Source organism: Candoia aspera, chromosome 4 (assembly GCF_035149785.1).
Source record: "Candoia aspera isolate rCanAsp1 chromosome 4, rCanAsp1.hap2, whole genome shotgun sequence".
Lineage (NCBI taxonomy): Eukaryota > Metazoa > Chordata > Lepidosauria > Squamata > Boidae > Candoia > Candoia aspera.
In genome coordinates, this window is record NC_086156.1 from 8,349,036 (window position 1) to 8,369,080 (window position 20,045).

At 38.5% G+C, this 20,045-nt stretch overlaps 1 protein-coding gene across 1 annotated transcript in view; it reads right to left on the minus strand.

Moving 5' to 3' along the window:
- Positions 1 to 234: 234 nt before the first annotated feature.
- The window catches only part of CNPY1 (canopy FGF signaling regulator 1), a 38,252-nt gene continuing 18,441 nt past the window's right edge, over positions 235 to 20,045 (minus strand). The window contains exons 3-5 of the mRNA XM_063301914.1: positions 6,757 to 6,960; positions 5,018 to 5,114; positions 235 to 272 (exon numbers count right to left, since the gene is read on the minus strand). Coding sequence (XP_063157984.1) covers positions 235 to 272; positions 5,018 to 5,114; positions 6,757 to 6,960 — 339 coding nt within the window. The remainder of the gene's footprint in view (positions 273 to 5,017; positions 5,115 to 6,756; positions 6,961 to 20,045) is intronic.

Sequence of the window (20,045 nt, forward strand, 5' to 3'; positions counted from 1 at the left end):
TTCCCCAGCCACCCATGCTGGCTGGGGAATTCTGGGAGTTGAAGTCCACGCATCTTTAAGTTGTCAAGGTTGAGAAACAGTGATCTATATGAATGTTTTGTTATGAAGGTTAATGAAAGGTAGAGACTGTAGGACTATTTTAGTTTATGTTCTTCATCCAGATGATGATGACGATGACTATGATGAAGATGATTAATAATAATAATAATAATAATAATAAAAGATTGCTGCCTTTTAGAGCTCACTGTGCGTCTCAGGTTTTGGACAAAGACCTATCAAGAAAGGACAAAATTAGACATCAGTAGAAGATCAACCAATCGGATTATTTCAAAGCTACACATTTATATTTATTCAAGTTTCAGATACCATTGACCATGACCACGCAGTAAATTATTCACCATTGTTCAAAAAATTTCAGTCATACCTTGATAGACATTTTGAACCAGAGAGTTATTGATGTGTTTTTAATATCATAGTAGCTTTTTCAGATTAAGGTTGGTCTAATGTATTCACTGATTTGACACGGCATTTTAAAACAGAGCAACCAGATTTTTTTTTAATAACTTCACACATAATTATAGGTGTATTAAGATGAAAAACCTTTGAAGTGAGCAGCATCTGAAAGTTCAAGTTTTGGGCAAATTGCAGGCATTAGAACAACCAGCAAATATCTGATGATGGACTCTCCATTTAATATGGTCGTTCTCTTTCATTATGAATTACATGGAATTGTCTATGCTTACACACAGCACAAACCTTTTCCTGTCAGTGTTTTGCTTTGTAGCAGCTATCAAAAAGCCATTCCAATTTAGTAAAAACAAAAAAATACTTGGTATAAAAATATTAAGCACTCTTCCTAGCTGATTCCTGTCCATTTATCTAAAAATCACAGCCCCAGTCTTTAATCAAATTATTGGGAAATAAATCCCCTTTTTGTGCTGCTTATTTCTGAATCAACAGAGTTAATACTGGCATCTAATCTCTGACAACATAAATGGGCTGAGCTTGAACTGGTTTTATATTTGGTGACAGAAATATTTTTCAGGCACCCCAGCAAAACAGAATAAACAGCCTTTCTCTTCTGTGACATACTTGGGTTTTTGTTATGCACTCAAAACAGAGATCTGTATAATAAGCTAAAATCAGATAGTTACAGAATGACATAAAAGAAAGAGAAAAGAAATGGGATATCGGGACGAGATTGTCCTCAAATGACCGCCACATCTGTTCCTAGAAAGCTTGAATTTACACAACCCATCACAGAGGAAGACTAATGAAACCCTGTATTTACTAGAAATTTCTGGGCGGGAGGGAGAAGAAGAAAAGATAATTATGAAACTGTAAGGGCTCATTAAAAATAGATCAGTGAAGAGTACATCTTTATCTTCAAATCCCAGAGAATATTATTAGAATACAGTGAAAATGTTAGCATTGGTCATATATTAACGCTGAGTTGTATTGTGTAGGACTTCGTTGTCCTGTCCTGAGCTGGCAACTCATTTTGAAGGACAGTCTTAGCAAGTTGCCTGGAAAACACTAATTTCCAAAGCTCTGCTTTCAGGGGAAATAATAGATGTGCCAAGCAGAGGTAGCAAGTGAGGGAAAGTGGAAGCAGAAACATCAAGCTTTTATAGAATAATAGAAGCGTTTTTCTACCCTTGTGAGACTTAAAAATGCATGAATGGTTCTGCTCAAGCTTTCTACATACATAAATAAATTCACCTTTGGGATGAGAATGGAAAATTTCAGCCAAAGAGAATAATTTTGCAGAGTTATGAGCATGTGAAGCCGATTAGAATAATGGAAACCTCTATATTACCTTAATGATAACCTTGGGGGTGGGGGCACATGGACGTTATAGCAGTCTATTATAGCGTAGAAATAAATTAACTGATATGAATCCAAGAATACTACATTCTTGACCAACATCTTAATCCTGTTTTTTTGTAAACAGCATAATTGGCACGTTTCTCTACATATGGTCAGCAAAAGAGGAGTGAGGCAATAAAAATGGCCATTTAGGTAAATTAATGTCTGTCTCTCCTACCCCATTCCCAATTGTTTTTAGGTAGACCTCGCTGGCAACAATAAATCCTGAGTTGCATATTTATATTAATGCCACTGATCCTATAGCAAATCTCAGTTTCTAGCTAATGAGTACCACATCTATTAAGTTTAGGAACAATTCCTTTAAGCAGGTGGGAAGGAATATCTTCATAAGAAGGGCAAAAAAAGAGCAGAGGAAGGGTGTTTCGCTCTTTTGATTCCTTCCTTGTAGAAAGAGCAATATAGAGATTTTAAGTGAAATCAAAGAAATCTTTTGACAGATAACTGATCCATGGTTGTCTGTGTCCAAAAAAAAAAATCATCTTTTTAACACAGCTTATGGAAGAGTTTTTGGCTTTTTAATGAAACACGGGATGCAAACATCAAGTAAATGTGCAAGAAATACCAGTATATTTTTCTAGCTAAAGGTTGGCTCAGTTTTACAGATTTGCATCTCCATAAGGACAGATTCTGAGGGAGCCCATGTTATTCCTCCATATATTGCTTTTCATAAGACTATGGTGCTTAGCAATTCCCCCTCCCTTGATGAAAAGGCGCATAGATCAGTCACTGCTCTACAAGCCATCTTTCCTGCCGACTATCACAAATATGTCACATTCACTAAGATGTGCCTTGTAAAACACTTCACACGGACTGTTTATCTTTTGTGTTGCAGAGAAATGCACAGTCACCAATTAGTTGCTTGAACTAAGTCTCGTCCTGAGCTAGTTTTTTTTTTTTTTCTCCCCCCAGAATATCGTATTGGTATGTTACATATTGTCCTGTGCAGACTGTGAGCTGTTGGGAATAACTAATAACATTTAAACAAGCTTATAGCAAAGCTGTAGTAAGATTCGTACAGATGGGAAATGAATTAGGTATATTCAATAGAGAGCAGGATTTCCCTACATTTTTCGAGACAGGCTTTCCTGCGCCTTACATTTATGCAGCAATTTCTGGAAAGTTTAATGTCAAATGTCAAATGTCATTTTTCTGCCAGTTTCGAGGCAGACATCAGCAGTTAAACACAGGTGCTTGGTTTGCTAAAGCTAAACCCTTTTATATCCTCCTTCTGATTACTGTATAACAATAGGATGAGAATGAATATCAACATTTCCTTTCTTTTCCTGTTTTTGAAAAAAATCTCTCTAGGTTTCAGCATCCTTTGGGGTCTTTTTTAAAATGTCTGCCTATTGAAACAGTAGAAAGAATGCACAGTTGTTTACTTCGCTTTTTGACTTTTCACTTTAGCATGTCAACCATCTTTATAAATCCTATGAGATTTTACAAGGTCAGACAGAAGTACTGATCTACTCTATCATTTGTTTTTCCTTGTTTCCTGCACAATAGCCTGTGTAGGCACTAAGAGCAAACTACTATGACTCCATCATCATCATCATCATCATCATCATCATCATCATCATCATCAATATTTCTGATAGCTATTCAGTTCTTCAAGAAGAAGTGTTTATGGCTTCAGCCAGTATGACAGCCTCTCTCGTCCTTCTTTCTAGTCATTGCAGATTTTGCCACAGACACGCTCTCTTTACACTATGTAAACTGGGCTAGAATGGAAATTCAGCTCCACGGTTCTAAATACTATTGGTGGGACATTAGTCCCATAGCTTCTGATGAAAGGCCAACAACTTCTCAGACACTGTTAATTTGCAGGGAGCCATCCTACCAAAATGAGAATACTGCAGTTGTTTTAAAGTTATGATACACAGACAGACAGACAGTAGATAGATAGATGATAGATAGCTGACCTGACCAAAAAAGCCATTATTCTCACTATTAAGCAGGGAAGACCACAACCTAAACTCAGCTTGATTCCATCACATTTATTTATTTTATTACTTATCCTGGATAAGTGTACATATGCTGCATCCTAAGTATCCAGTGTATCTCATCTTTCTTTGTCAGATGCTCCAGAAAAGGGGATTCATTGCGTTTATCGTATGAATCAAGACACAATTTTTAGTATAGTTCATCCTAAAGAATCCTTTTCCCATGACCATTCGACTTGAGTACAAGACATCTGAAAGGATATAGATTGGGGAAAGGGCGCCCTAAAACTACAGGCAAATTTGAAAATGAGATTAACATGCTGGAGGAAATCCACTCATTCTTTTCTTTCTTCCTGCTTAGTTCTATCTTTTTCTCTTTGCTTGAAAAACTTTTGAAGGAAAAGGACAAGCCATACAAGAGTTTTAAAAGTGACCTTGTGTGACAATTTGTTTTGATTATATTAAGAACATCAATTATATTATGAACAAGTGATAGTTGAAATTTAAATAATTTATCTTTCATGTTGCAATGAAAGTTTTTTTAACAGTTGAAAATTTCCAGACCTTGTAATTGTTAATTTTCCCCCTGTAGTTTTATGAATCCTTCTATTACCCACTAATTCATCCTGTTACCAGCTGCTATTGTTAATATTAGATCTTTTCAACCTGTCTAGTTCAGCTTTTTAAAACATCCAGTCACTCACCCTCATTTTTACAATCTGCTCATTCAGATGCGATGGTCCAGCAACTTCATCCTACGTATGTTTCCTGTTAAGTCCCAGCTCGTTTTGTGGTCTTATCCAAGTAACTCTCCATAGCATTGCAGCTTACGTTTATTTAGAATTTAGCAAATGAGGGATGGATGGTCCTAAAACAACCTTCTTGGTTTTAGAAGCAACTACATGAAACCAAAGCCAAAATGAATGGAGGATGAGATTCCTGCAGGAATCCCTTTGCTCAAATTCTTTTTCTGGTCATTGTGATCGTTATTGAAAATCAGATGTTAATTTAGTTAAACTTTCCTCGGCAGGGCAATGCCAACGCATCTTCAATCTAGAAAATATTATTTTCCAGAGTGCTTTTGCTGTATCCCAGCAATACAACATGGGTTGAAAGGGGGTGGGGGGAGAAAGGGGGAAGAATTGCTGTTGAGAAAGAAGCACATGTTACATCAGACACAGTACCTGATTTTTCAATGCACAGCTTGTCAGCCAGAAAGTCTGCCTCCTGGGCGATAAGTGAGAATATTTCATCTTCATACTGTTCTATGATAGTTTCACACTGTAAGAAGGGAAAAACAGCAGCTCTCTAGAAAAGAACTAAACAAGGCCATTTACACAGAGCAGCCAAAGGACACCATGTCAAGAAAGACAATTTGGGGCTCTTAGCCCATGCAGCATCCCTGATCAGTTGTTCTGTTATGGTAGTTTACCTTTAGCATTAACATTATATTGAGATTTCACTATATGCTAATCCAGATGCTGTCTGTTGAAAGGAAAGTGAATGGTGAACATTTCCTCTTACTGCTGGTTATTCTTTCTGTGATACCATTGAAGGGCTTTTAGAGCACATTTTTAGATGCTAATGCTTTAAGATGGATGGGTGGATAAAGCATATGTGCATATGGAGAAAGAGAGACTATTTCACTTTTCACCCAGTACTAACATTTTTCAGAACGGAAGAAGCAGCCAGGGTCTTCATATAACATAAGCTTGATTTCTGATTTTGTCAGTGCTGCGCCCTGTCCTTGCAAAATTTCTTTGGGCTGTAGAAGATGAAGCTTTACTTGGCCCCTTGGCCCTAAGCATTGGCCATAGGCTCCTGTCCCCAAAATTCTACAGAGAATCGCAGCAAAGGAGAAATGTCCCATCAAATGCCTTTAAAGATAACCAGGAAGCCAAATTCTGTCACAAAAGAACCCAATTCTACCATAAAATTCTGCCCTCCAAATCTCATAGCTCCAAAACTCATAAATGGTATGTCTTGTTAAATAAGTACTGCTTCAGCACATTAAATTCGGCTCTACAGATTTAGGAATGCAAAAATTGTCTTCAAAGACTCAAAGCCAAACCAATTCAGCTATAGGTTCCTGAATGAGTAAAGGGTATTTTATGTTTAATAAAATAGCCTGCTGGGACTCCAGACTCCAGACCTATTAGGAACCTGAAGTAAATTCTTCTAAAACAACAAAAGTTGCTTTCTTTTCCAAAGATTTAAATTTGGATGAGCAGGCACATATATTTCCAGCTTTCCTTTTTTTTCATCTTACCGGCCCTTGGTGAAAACATTATTTTAGTGAGCGTTTGTTGATGTGCAATGATGCTGGAGGCGTAGGCCAGCTCAAGAGCTACACTCTTGCATCAACCTGCTCTAGGCCTTCATTCTAGGTCAGGCTTTCAGTAAAGTCCCAAGAAAGAAAAGTGGGGGAGAGACAACAGCTTCCCCACCACTTCGACGGCTATCAGTATTTGAATTGGCATTCTTTTAATCTGAATGCAAAACCAAGCGTCACAATTTCATATTTTCAGCAGAAGAGAGTAGCCAATCTTTGCCTTTAGATTTATGTAACTGAAAATCAGGGCAGGTCAAGCCATGGATCTGTGTTGCTTTTCTGTCTTTATTTTAAAGTGATTTTAGTTTAAAAGTTTGAGAAGCCAAAGTGAAAATATAGTAGCATCTATCTGTGCATACTTGTTCTGAAGCATATTTAGATCTGTATTCCAATGTGTGTCACTTGCATTAAGCCATCCCATCCCATCCCATTTATTATTATTTAAAACAAACTAGCACAGGGTTTCAAAAATACCAGAATACTATAAAAGCCTTAAATTTATATTCAGGGAAGCAAATTAATATACAATATCAAACATGAAGGTCAGAGCAATTCCTCCCCCAACGTCATCAGTTTATTCTGTTGTCTTACCGCATATTTCAAGGGCTTATAAGCATCAGAATAAAAGAAATACTTTTTATATTCTGCATATATTTCCTCATCTTTCCTGGGAGCATATCTCTTGAATATCTTTTCCTTAGTTACAGGGTCATCCTGAAGTTGATAATCATTCATCCGATCACATATATTTTCCAAAATGTCTGTTAAGAAGGTCTCCGACTTTGCAAAAGGAATCTAAAGAAAAAGTTTTAGAGAAATATAAAATTTTCAGATTTTACAAAAGCAAAATCCCGCACGTGTAAATGAACACAGAATCCTTAACCCACATTGACATAAGAGAACAATGCCTCCAAATCTCCGTATCTGCATAATTATTGTCTTATATCGTATTACATATATAATTAAAAATGTCAGCTAAATCTAGGATGAGTCTGGCAATAATTAAACATTTAAGGTGCTAATAAAATATTCCTTTTAGCCTGAAAATGTAACATGTGCCATATTAAGCTTGCTTTGAATGCAAGATGTGTTTAATTATTATTTTTTTAAAAAATTACAGCGGTACATTTTATGTTCAAAACTCAGCATATAAAGAGAGAAACTTTGTTTTTCCATCTCCAGGAAGTCTTGATAGATTCCTTGTTAGAATGTGCTTGGCTTCTTTAACCAAAGCAAAGTTTCTAAACATCCTTCCCCCCTCACCCCATCCATCCTTCAATTGGTCTGACTTGCTGTTCGTCAAGTCGCTTGCAGCTGTTTAATGCCTCCCAAGGGTTTGTGCAAAGAAAATAATCACTTACAAAACTGTACTTCTCCCAGATTCTACTATTTCAGGTTTTCTTTTCAAACAGCTGGTCCATGTCTTTGCCCTTTCCTCTTCCCCTTCAGAATTAAGCAAGAATTCAGGGGAAACGTTTAGACGCACACTACCTACGTACTTAGCGAGGGCCCCAGCAGTCAGTGCTACAGGGTCAAAGAGCACCCCTGGCTCTTGGAAACAGAGACAAAAAAACTTCTCTCCCGTCTAGACAGGTCAAGGTGCATGATGCGCCCATCTCTGGTGCTCCTTCCGGAAGAGGGCGTGAATGGAAGCCAAGTGCACCGTAAACAACAGAGCTGCATCTTTGGGCCTTTAGTAGAGTTCCTCTCTCCACCCTCTGCTGATCAAAGGAGGAAGTTATCGTGACAACTGTAGTCAAAGGGACTGAATCACAAATGAACTCCATTTCTGCAATGTTGATATATCCCATCCCCATTGTCTCCTTTCACACACAGTATGAAGCCTTCCGGTCTCAACGATTACACTGCAGAAAGACTTTCATATGTGTGCTCCGTCTACACAAAGGGGTCCCTTACTTCACCACCATCTGGTTACAAATCAGAGAAATAAAGGCAGGAGAATTAAAATTAAAGCTTAGCGTCCCTTCTCCCCAACCCCATCTCATGGGCGTCTTGAACGAGGCCTTTTTACAATAGATTTGTTCTCCTTTTCCCTTATTCTACATTGTAGTTAGAAACCTAAGACTTTATGGAAATAGGGAGATATGAAAAGCTCCAACATTAGAAAGGGAAAATGAGTAGGTAATATCCCTTTCCACCCTTCCTTGTCTCCTTCCCTCCGCCTCCTTTTTGCTGCAGATGTTCAGAAACAGATTTCAAGGGCCATATTGAAGGCTAAATCATAAAGAAAACAAACTGTTCTAAAAGTGAACGCTTGCATGCAATGGACGTCTGTTTGTTTGTGCGTCTCAGAAACTATATCGCTCCCCTTTAATATACATTAACCTAATAGCATGATTCTAAAGATATTAGGCGAAAGATACAGCCTGACACAACTTTTCTCCACCTTTATGGCTAGGCGTTGCAAAGCTAAGCACTCTGGCATTATTTGGAAGGACCTCCTGCTGATTTTAATGGGTACTTATTTTCTTACGTGCAAGAAATTTGCTCCAAGTTGGAACGGAAGCAAGGATAGCCTTCTTTTCGTCATGATCTCTTCACATTGTTAAATAGATGCACTTCTTCATTTTACAAACGCAAAACCTTGTCTTGAACCCATTGGGGAGATGAATGATTTGACTGAAAAGATGCCTGCTACAATAATGCAATGAGAACTAACGTTTAGGGCATTGGGTCTAAGCTACATCTATTCATGGCTCTCATTTAGCTCTGTTGGTCTTAACTGACTTGGCTGCAAATGAATAAGGTTAATAATGTTTAGGCCTATTTATTACAGTGCTTAAACATATCTTCCTGTTTGTTGGATGGTGGGTAGAGTACTAGGATTTACTTCTGAGTAGACCTGCTAGGATTGCACTGTGCACCAACCAGGGGCAATCAAAATAGAAGGATAAGGCTATTAAACACAGTAGCTTGACATTTCAGACTGTGCTAGCTGTTTCTCAGAGGACTGATTTTTTTTTTTTTAAGATCTGCAATGTTTTCTGAAAAAGCAGATTGGATATTTGGCTAAGATTTCAGGCAGGAGGAGGTCATTTTGGAAGCTATTCTTGGATATGTATATCCAATCCAGGGAAAGGTACTGAAGTATCAACAATAAGGAAAAAGTGCAACAAACATTTGAGAGTTGCTTTAGGCTTGAAGCATATAATTGGAAATGTATTAATTTAATCAGAATATAGGAAAGGCTGCACTTCAATCTGAGCCGAAGAATCTTTGTATTCCTTCGACATAAGCATTTTTCAACACATGCTGGGTTATGCCAGATACATTAGCATGCGTTTCTGAATATACAAATTCTTCAAGAAACAATGAATGATGCAGTCTCCTGGCTGTCATGTATACAGAAAGTTCCTACGTCCAGAAGGATATTTGGCGGTACTCATCCCATATAGATATAAATTATGTACAGAATAATTTATGTAGGTATGTGGGAAAAAGGTGTACATATTGTACACCCTCCAATATATTCCTAAGGATATAAATAAGGGACTTGCTTGCTTTCATGGCCATTTTTAATCATCCAATTTTATATTTAACAAAGTAGCTATAACTAATAGAGTCCCAATATTTCTTCTCCCCCCCCACCATCTCCAACTTTTTAAAATGACGAGAACTAAACTTAACACAATGCTTCCAGATGATTTTCCTGTCCTACAAAACTCTTAAGGAGAGTAAACGCTCCATTCACAGAGTTTTGCGTATGATGAGATACTGCAGGCCAAATTACACCCTCTCTAAAATGCATACGCGTGACCATTAATATATGAGGTTCTTACACAAATTCAAGACGGGCGATTGTACCACTTCCTTTGTGCAATTTTTTCTTGATTCTTGGGTTGAGGGGGTTTCCCTAGAAAGCAGCTAGAATTTATATTTCCACTTGTGTAGAGTTTTGAGAAAGATATATCAAAATAACCACCCGTGCAAAGCCACCCCTACCAAAGTTAAGTATACTTTAAAATTGCTTTAATAATAAAACAGGGGGGGTATCTGGACAAGTGGCAGAAACCAAAAGGTTTCTATGGAAGCTCTGAAGATTCTGAATGGTGCTTGTCAATAAAGCTGCCCCTTTTGTAATCACCCTGGAGATGTGGGCCTGCGCCCTGAAAAAGCTGCCTCAGAGATAGTAGCCTCATTAAAATATGAATAACAAGTCAGCCGTCATTCAAAAGGAAGAAAGGCATCTTATTCTGCATCAAATTTCGCCATCATTTCAAACAACGACAGAGCAACATGGAATCCCCCAAAACTCCATTTGCCTGACTGGATGTTTGACTCATGGAATTGTTAGCGGTGGAGTGGATTAGCCTAAACATTTCCAAAGAAATCTTTGGATGAGGTGTTGCCAAACCTTTCAGAGCATGCCCATCATATTTAAAAAAGGGGCAGGAAAAAGGGAAAGGAAAAAAGGAAAAAACCCAAGCAAATGGTAAGTTCGCTTCTCCGAGAATTCGAGATGTAAAAGAGGAGGAAAAAGTTAACATCAACACACCTCGTGGTAGGAAGAACAGAGAGACGAAACAGGGCCAAGATATTTTAGCCAATTTTAAGCCCCAGGATGGAGAATTCATTACAAGCAACAATGACACCTTCATAACAGTCAATTACATGGAAGCTCATGATGCAGTTCATTACTGTGTCTCTGCTAATCTCATCGTAAATTTCTGCCTTGATAGAGAACGTAACTCGCCAAGAATGCAGCTGGGATGTAGAAAGGGGATGAGAAAAATAAAAACCTAACTGCTACAGATGGAGAACTTCCAAAACCCAGATAGCCAATCAAATATTTTTGAATACTCTTTTCCATGTAAGAAATTTTCCCTCTCTTCTATCCAGGTTGCACTATATATGAATTATGCATGGATGCATGCATATATGTCTACAGTCACCCATGAGCATGTATACCTTGAAGTAGATGCATAGAGAAGCAAATAGAAGTATACATCTCTTTATACTGTTCCATGCAGATAAATCACAAGCATTTTCATTGGGAAAAATATTCCAAATTCCGATATTTATTAAGGGTCTGTATTTAAAAATGAAAACTCAACCGCTCTCCGCCCCCCACCCCCATTTGCTTTAGGCTAGTGCAGGAGAAACATGAATGCTGAACCACTCAAAAGGCTGATGGGATATATAATTAGCTATTATGTTAATTGAATCCACTGTGAGTTTATTGTATGAGATTTCTTCATATAATATGCAAATGATCTCTAAGGTTTAGTTTTATTAGACAATATAATTAGAAATCCATTTGAAGGAGAGAATTCTAATGAGGTACAATAAAGGTTAGGAAAATATGTTTGCTATGTTGAGTTACCACCTGGGCTTGCTTAATTAAAATAAAGAGAGAGAGAAAAACTTTGCACACCAACACAGATACACACACAGAGTACACAAATGCAAAGTTTAAAACTTTAATTGTTACACTTTAGCAACCGAATTTAAAATTTAAAACGATCTTTTATCTGTTCTTTACTATCCTTTACTAGTGATTCATTGTGCAATAGGGTTTCATTCATTCTCCATCTATATCCTCTAGATTTCTTAAGAGTCACAGAGTTATGATCAGAAAAAGTTCTTGGTAATATCCCTTTGCAATCCAGCTAAGAAGATTCTTGGAGATCCACAACATATCAGTTCTTGGCATTTGATCAGAAATTATTTGACCTCTTCTAGCCTGGCATTTTCAATTCTCATGTTTAATTTTCAAAATAACATCATAGACTCAGATGCAGCGCCATAGCTTCACGTGCAAGGATAACGTGGTAAGTGATTCACGTAAAAAGCCCATTATTGTCATGTTTATTAAGAGATGTGGTCCAAGGGGAGGAAGATACTTTAGCATTTATTCTGTAGCTAATCTGCATTTCTCCATTTGCAGTAACAAATGCTGACGTTCTAACAGCTGGAATTAAACGCCTTCCTGGAAGTAAAGCAAATCTGTCCTGCTGCTCTAAAGCTACTGGGGCAGTTTATCCCACTTCCGATCCACTGTCAGGGCTGAAACTCTTTTGACTTTTCCAGTTTCAGTATTGCAGAAAAGTCACACCAACGATGCTCATACAGAAGATAGTGGCAAAATATTCAGTGTTTAGATCTGGGCTTCCTGTAACAGCAACTGCACTGTGTTTTATGAATATGGTAATAATAATAATATATGATATGATGTCATCTGATATCATCTAGTAAAGAGAATATTGGCCTGCCTTTGTTTTTCCTTGGTGCCTTCTGCAATAAGGAGTTGGCATACCGAGGAAGGAGCAGAAGATCAACTTTTCCTTAATTTTGGATGCAACATTTGGGTCCTTTAATTGGTGGTGGTGGTGGTGGTGGTATTCCATTTTTATCCTCTGGGAACTCAAGGCCAAGGATGGGTGGGCGGGGTCTGCTCTCTTTTTATCTCCATACTAATGTCTGGCACCACACCATGCAGTGATTCCATGCTCAGAAACCAAGTTGAGCATGGATCTTCCCAGATGCCCAATGTCAACATCCTATTGATATGTGCTTCACTTTTTAAAAACAGTGTTTGATATTTTTTTTTGCAGCATGTGGTACATATCAAGGTGTGCTTTTCTATATTTTAGTATAATCCATGATCCAACCAAACACAAAAGTTAACCTACATTCATAGCCAAACTTCAGCCGTGCTAATTCAGAGATAATTTCCACTGGCTTCCATGGTCTTAACTGTCTAGTAAGTAAAGATGCAGTACATTAAAGAAGAATTGTTTCTTTGCAGTCAAAGGGGCAAAGAACTTTAATTGCTAGCATCTTCAATGTATGTGATCATTTACTTCTGGATTTTCCTGTCAGACTTGGAGAGCATCGAACAGTGAAAACACAGCTTTAGATGACAAATCATTTAATTTGGCATAAGGAGACTGCCTTGGCTTTGCCTTGAAGCTAAATGAGTTCCAGTGATACAAAATTCTGCATTTTGGGAGGATTTATTGTATTTTTATACCGCCCATCTCAGATCCTTCTACCTCCACAATAGCTATTTAATTCTTTAAAGAACCACACACATCATAACTGCATATTATGTTTTTCTCTCTAAAGAGCTGATTCCATCAAATTAAACCTATTGACTATCATACAGAGCTAAACCCAGGATCCCATCTCTCTCCCCATCTCTCTCCCCAGTCCTTATGGGGCCTCGTTCAGCGCATGGATAATAAGCAACAGTAATGGTGCATCCTCACCAATGGCAGATCTGCAGTACCAGCTACAAATGCTATTTCAGGGTGACCCATGGTCACACACTGACAATTTGTAAGAAGCTCCCATCGCTTCCAAGAACAAAATGAGGCTGATCAGATTATGGACAAATAAAGGGAGATTAATTGGTGCTATCCGGCTGCAGCGAAGGGAATTTCAGTTCCACTGATCTAACGTGAAACAAATTAGGTTTTACACTGAAGTCAATGGGATAGGAAGTTGGTTAATTTTGACTAGTTGGTGCTGCTGTGTTCTCAGTACATTTGAACAGCTGATAACATAGCAGGTACAGTAGATTGTTAATACTCATTTATTCAGTACTTGAATAGTTCCAGAGGAAGGAAGGAAGGAAGGAAGGAAGGAAGGAAGGAAGGAAGGAAGGAAGGAAGGAAGGAAGGAAGGAAGGAAGGAAGGAAGGAAGGAAGGAAGGTTGGTTGGCTGGCTCAGCCCATCATACTAAATCTACATACAATTACACGTAGCACTGTCTGCTTCAGCTGAAACTCAGTTTAGTTACTCCTTTCTTGTGTATTGTGCCTTGGCTGATTAACATACTTACTATCTCTAGCTGTAAGTTGTCCAGCATGTGAAAAACAAGCAAACAAAGGCCAAACCAAGCAATCCAAATGTAAACTATATTTTCTTCTGCTTCAGCTTTCCTCTTCTGCAAATGTAACACCTACGCTAAGTTCCTTAAGAGATCTGCTGGAGAGGCCTGAAGCCACCTTTGAATACCATGAAGTGGTTTTCAGCTTTTGAGATCTTCAGGGTTTCCAGACAGAAGGGCTTTGGGGAACAACAGAGGCACTAAATCACCGGGATTCTGAGTGCCTAAAACCAGCAGACTCCATGGGTCTCTGTCAATCCCCATAAACAAACCCCCTACTTACTGCTAAAGCAAGAAAGCAAGATAGGGGCAGGTAATAAGCACCTGCTACGCCCTGCCGAATTCCCATATAATATTTTCCTTTGTCATAGCTTTTCTTGAACTTCCAGCTAATGATGTCTATGCGGAGACACAGCCGTCTGACTGCACAAGAGACGTAGGAAACCATGCAGTGGGTGGGTTTAGACTAGGCTAGCACTGAGATTAGAAAAGAGCTCTACAGTATATAAAAATGCTCTTGAGTCAGGCTTGACATTTTGTAGTTTTCTTGGCAACAATACAACAGTGATCTTCTGGGATTATTTTTTTTAACAGGAGGGGATTGATTTTCCAGTCCAGTCTACAGTCTTGCAATTCCTTGTCTTCTCCCATTCAAGTTCTAACTGGTCCTGGTCCTGGTCCTGGTCCTGATCCTGCTTAGATTTTGAACCCAGGCAAGGCCAACTGGAGGCTGCCCCCTGTAGCTTTATCTTAAATTGATTACGCAGGCTTCAAGGGGTCTAACATACATACATACGTAGATACATACATTCCTTTCCTGATCTGTGGAAGCATACGTTACAGGTAGTCCTCGCTTAACAACAATTCATTTAGTGGTAGTTCAGACTTACGACAGTGCTGAAAAAACTGACTTACAACTGGTCTTCACACTTATGACCATCACAGTGTCCCCTGCGGTCACGTGATCACAATTCAGGTACTTGGCAACTGGTTCGCATTTATGACCATCACAGTGTCCTGTGGTCACGTGATAGCAATTTTTGACCTTCCCGGCTGGCTTCTGACAAGCAAAATCAATGGGGAACCACATGATTCACTTAACTACCATGTGGTTTGCTTAATGCCCACGGTGATTTGCTTAACGACCTCCGCAAAAAGGGTCATAAAATTGGGTCAGATTCACTTAATGACTGCTTTGCTTAGCAACCCAAATGCCGGTCCCCATTGTGGTTGTTAAGCAAGGACTACCTGTAATCCCTGCATTTATTGGCCCTGCAGAGGAATAGGTTCAGAACCCAACTGTTCCATTTTCCAACAAGTGACCCCTCTCCCCAGTTCTCTTGTACCATTCTAGGAGGTCTGAACATAACCTTGCTTAGTGTAAGGGTTCTTTTGCCTTACAAGAAGAAATAAATGAAACCTAAGTGATTAAGGGCACTTTCATATTAAGACTTCACAATTGTTCCAGAGCTGTTGACCTTTATGGGCTGAGCTAATTTATTTCTTATCATGTTTGGTGCACTTCAAAACACAGTAAAACTATTTTTTTTCTTTGAAATACTTTGATTTTAATGGAATGTCTGAGTGGTCAACTTCCCTCTTTACAGAAACTCCCAGCTCCTTACTTCAGCAGCCCTAGTGGTCTTCCAAGGGGAAAGGTGACTTGGTAGTTTTGCAAGTCTCCTTCATAGGAAGTGCTTGGAGTTCTTTTTTGCATCTGACCAGAAAAAGACCTAATATGAAATAAAAAAGGTTAAAGCACTGATTTTATTTTCCTTTTGAAGGGAGCAGAAGAGAAGATTTTTCTTGTTTTTGGAACTGTGACAGCTTGAAATGGAGCAATGATGGAATGACATTCTTTGCTCCTTGTTCTTAATGTTTAGTGATTGGCAGAAAAGAAGACAATTGCCAATAATCTTCAAACTGCTTTTGAGGGATTGGGAAGTGGATATGATAGCAAGGGATAAATATCCAGAGACTAGATGCTGTAGATAGTATAACCTGGGATATAACCATAATCTATTTGCAGGGTAAGAAAAAAAATCTTTCCTATATTCCTAATTTAGCATTGAAGTGCCACCGGAGTAGCATAAAAGACTTCAGGTCCTGCTAAACTGCAAAGTGATTGTTTAATACAGTAGCAGTGTTTTTCAACCTTGGCAGCTTTAAGATGTGTGGACTTCAGCTCCCAGAATTCTCCAGCCAGCCATGCTGGCTAGGGAATTCTGGGAGTTGAAGTCCACACATCTTAAAGTTGCCAAGGTTGAAAAACACTGTTTTACAAGGTTCACCATGCTTGTGTAATTAGTGAAATGCAGTGTGTTATCAGCATAAACAATCTCAGCAATTGCACAGTACTTAGACTGTCCTGTACAGGTTTCTAAGACACCCAAACTGCTGATCTGCCTGGTGAAAAATCACTTTGGAGAAAAACAATGGTATTGGCAAGAAGGCTAAGATCCACCTTAAAAAGGCAAAGGCACAGTAATATTTGCAAGAAGATATATATCCACTTGGTCTACATCCGGCAGCTACAATAGCCAAAGAGCTGAAAGGAGGAGGAAGAGGAAGGCCTAAAGAAGCAAAGGCCGGTGCTTTAAGGGGAGACAACACAGATAGAAGTATATAAAATCACACATGGTATGAAGAATGTGGGGAGAGAGCCTTTTTTCCCTCTTTCCCTTAATATTAGAACTTGAGGTTATCCATTAAAACAAAATGTAATGAGTGTTTACGCGGGTGTGTATATACACACACACACGCACGCACATGCCCACCCATGCACACAGACGCATGCATTTTCTCACCAGTTCTGTCTCTGACCTATCCCCGTTCCCATTTGGCCTGCCACGGCTCCACCTTCTGGCCTTCCTTACCGGCCTGCTATTTCTGAAACCAAATGTTCTCCACCCCATCATTCCATGGAGAGATGGCAGGCCCCTCTCCTTCCTTAGGAGGCAGGGGAAGAGAGGCCAGTGCTACCTTGGCCACATTGTGATAGAAATCTTCTGGCATTCTCTCTCTGCAAATGTGGAAAGCAAATGCCCAGTCTTGCCCATTATGCAGAAGGAGCCAGCTGGCCATGGATGTGAAAACCCAGCCCAGGAACTTTGTATGGCTTGTGGATAAGAACACAGACAGCTGAAAGGAAGAGGGATGAAAGGTTTGCTGACATTCCACTCAACCTTAACCATCCTTTATTCACCAAAAATAATGGTGAACTGCAGGGGACTTGGCGCATGACCCCATTCATCCATCCTCCTTTGCTAGCCAGAGAGGGAGAGAGAGAGAGAGAAAAAATAATAATAAAGCACGCTGCAACGGACCCACACTGGAAATACATCCTTAACGAGAGGGAGGCAGATAGTTCATAGCAGACATTTGTCTTATCGCTACTTGGTTTCCACCAGAATCTCATCTTCTGCAGTATTCTTGTTTGGCATGTCTTGCAATCAGAAGCACTTGGTAAAAATAGCGAACGTAGTGGACTTTCAGATTTTTGCACGTAGAAAACAGAAGAAATTGTGCCTTCTAGAAGAAATGTGATCCTTTTGGAGAATAAATTCATAAGCTCATGAAATGTGGTCTTGATTGTTGATGAGATGGGGAATGGAAGAAACGAACGTGTTTTCATCTGCTGCGTCCCAGGGACACATGCCTGGATGATACATACAAATATTTCCTTCGCAAAGATGACGGAAGTGTTGCCCCAGTAGAGAAATTCTATTTTGTGTCTTTTAGTGCTGCCCCTAAGTTACAAGTTTCTGGACTCTGGTCATAAATAATCAAAATCATTTTGGGTTATTTTGTCCCTTTTGATATTTATTATTTGTCACATTTCTATCACCGCCCATCTCCCCCTAAAAGGGGGACTCTGGGCGGTTTACAATAAAATTCACCTTAAAACCTGACATCATAAAATCACCAAATCAACACCTACAATACTAAAATAATAAATAAATATAAATATGGAATCCAAGTGGGAGATGCTTCTATCTGGTTCACTTAAAGCTTAGAAGAGACCAAAACTGGAAAAATGGAAATCATAATCTGAGTATAGTGGTCACCATTTGAAGAAAGAAAGATAATATGCCTATAATTAAGAAATGGTGTGTAAAAGTCTGAAGCATGGCATTTATGGCAAAATAATTCATTGCAATAAGAGCTACAGATTAAAGTTTTTTTTTTTTAAAAAGCTTCTAAAATATATTTATTTTCTTTAGTTTTAATGTTCATATTTTTTATTTTTACATGGGTTGTTATAACTAGTTCATGTTTTAAAAAACAAACTCATGTTTTGATCTTACAATGTAGATCGATTGTTGCTGAATTGTATGTTTTAATATTGCAAGCTGCCTTGGGAGAAATACAGTCTTGAAAAGCAGTTCAAAGATACATTAAACAAACCAAACTATAAGGTGAAAAAAAGAAGAAGGAAGGTCAGTGGAAAAATAGTTTTAAAAACCACCCTTTATAATGTAGTAGAATGAGAGAATCCGGGGTGTAGCATAATGTATTTGTGTGCATCTGTATGTAATCTACTATTAATCGTTATTTCTTTAATGATGAAAAAGCAAGAAAAAAATGATCTATAAATAAATATATCCTATTTCCATCATTATACTATTCTTAGGATTTCTTTAGCTATTATTATCATTCTTTTTCTTAATGTTTTACCATTATGATGTGAAAGTTTATGACAACTGTTGTCATTTGCTAGCTAACGCTTTTTTAAATATTATTGAAGACAGAAATGCATATACAGTATATTATGCAAATACATGAGCTCCTGACAGCATATTTGTGTGTCCCTCTATCTGTAGCAAAAAAAAAAAAAATTGAGTAAATATATTATACAACCATGAAATGGGAAGTGAACAAGCCTTCTACTTTTTATGAGCCTTGACTCCCTCTTCTGAAAAACTTCCTCTCCTAAACATAATTTCATTTTAAGGCTTCCTAAATTGTAGTCCCGTTTCAAAAAACAGGTTTCTGGCCACTTTAGATTACCCGCCACCCTTCCAGCTTTTGCTAAATTGGATGGGAACAATTACTGCATTCCCTTTTAGAATAAATATTTTGAACCCAGCTTGCATTCCACCACATTTTTCGCTTTGGGGTAATTTAACCTCCTGGAGAAAAAAATACGGCCGTTTCTGTACAGACTTATCAGCTATCACTTAAGAGAGACAAAGCGGATTATCACCCCAGCTGTCAGGGAAGCCAAGATTCTTACAAAACATTTACAGGTAGCAAAGGTCATGTTCCTATGACAGCCTTGGGGACTGGACATATTTCTCCAAAGAATTATGTCCTTTGCTGAAATAAACAGAGCCTAATGATTGATTTAAACACTGAAAACAACTTCATGAAGCAAGAGAGCAGGGGAAAACATGAGCGTGAAAGAGAAGGAACATCAGAGAAAAGGCTTCAATAAATGCATTGATCTAGACAGTTATTTTTTCTCCACATCACCACCTCCTCTTCTGAATTGCTGTTTGCCACAGGGAACATTAGTTTTCCAAAAATCAGACAGGTCAAACCAGAGATAAACCTCTCCAAACGTGTAGATATGTATACAGGAGTGTTGCACAGTCAATGCTTTTGTGAGTGAGCATTTGAGTGTCATTTTCACACCTATGACTCATAGCTTATGTGTAGGCAGCTTTAGCTACAATGCCACCCCCCCCCCCCCAGCCCATCACCCTGTCAGCAAAGTTGTTGCCAAACTGTCAGAAGGGGGCACTATGAAATATTTGGGAAATAGTTGTAATGATTGTTTTGAATTAATTTAACTTCACTTAGACATGAAGATTACCAAATTCAGGTTTTGTCCTGATCTCTTCCACCTTTTGGAGTGTAGCTTTTGGCCAAGCAAATGAAGGTTAAAGATGGTCTTTCTGTCTTCTCCAAAGCTGACCACCCCAGATTTAAAGCTTGATGGGGGAATTAGTGGCATATCACCAGCTTTGGTTTGATTTATTCTTTTTATCCAACTCTGTTCCAAAAATTTACAGGAATAACA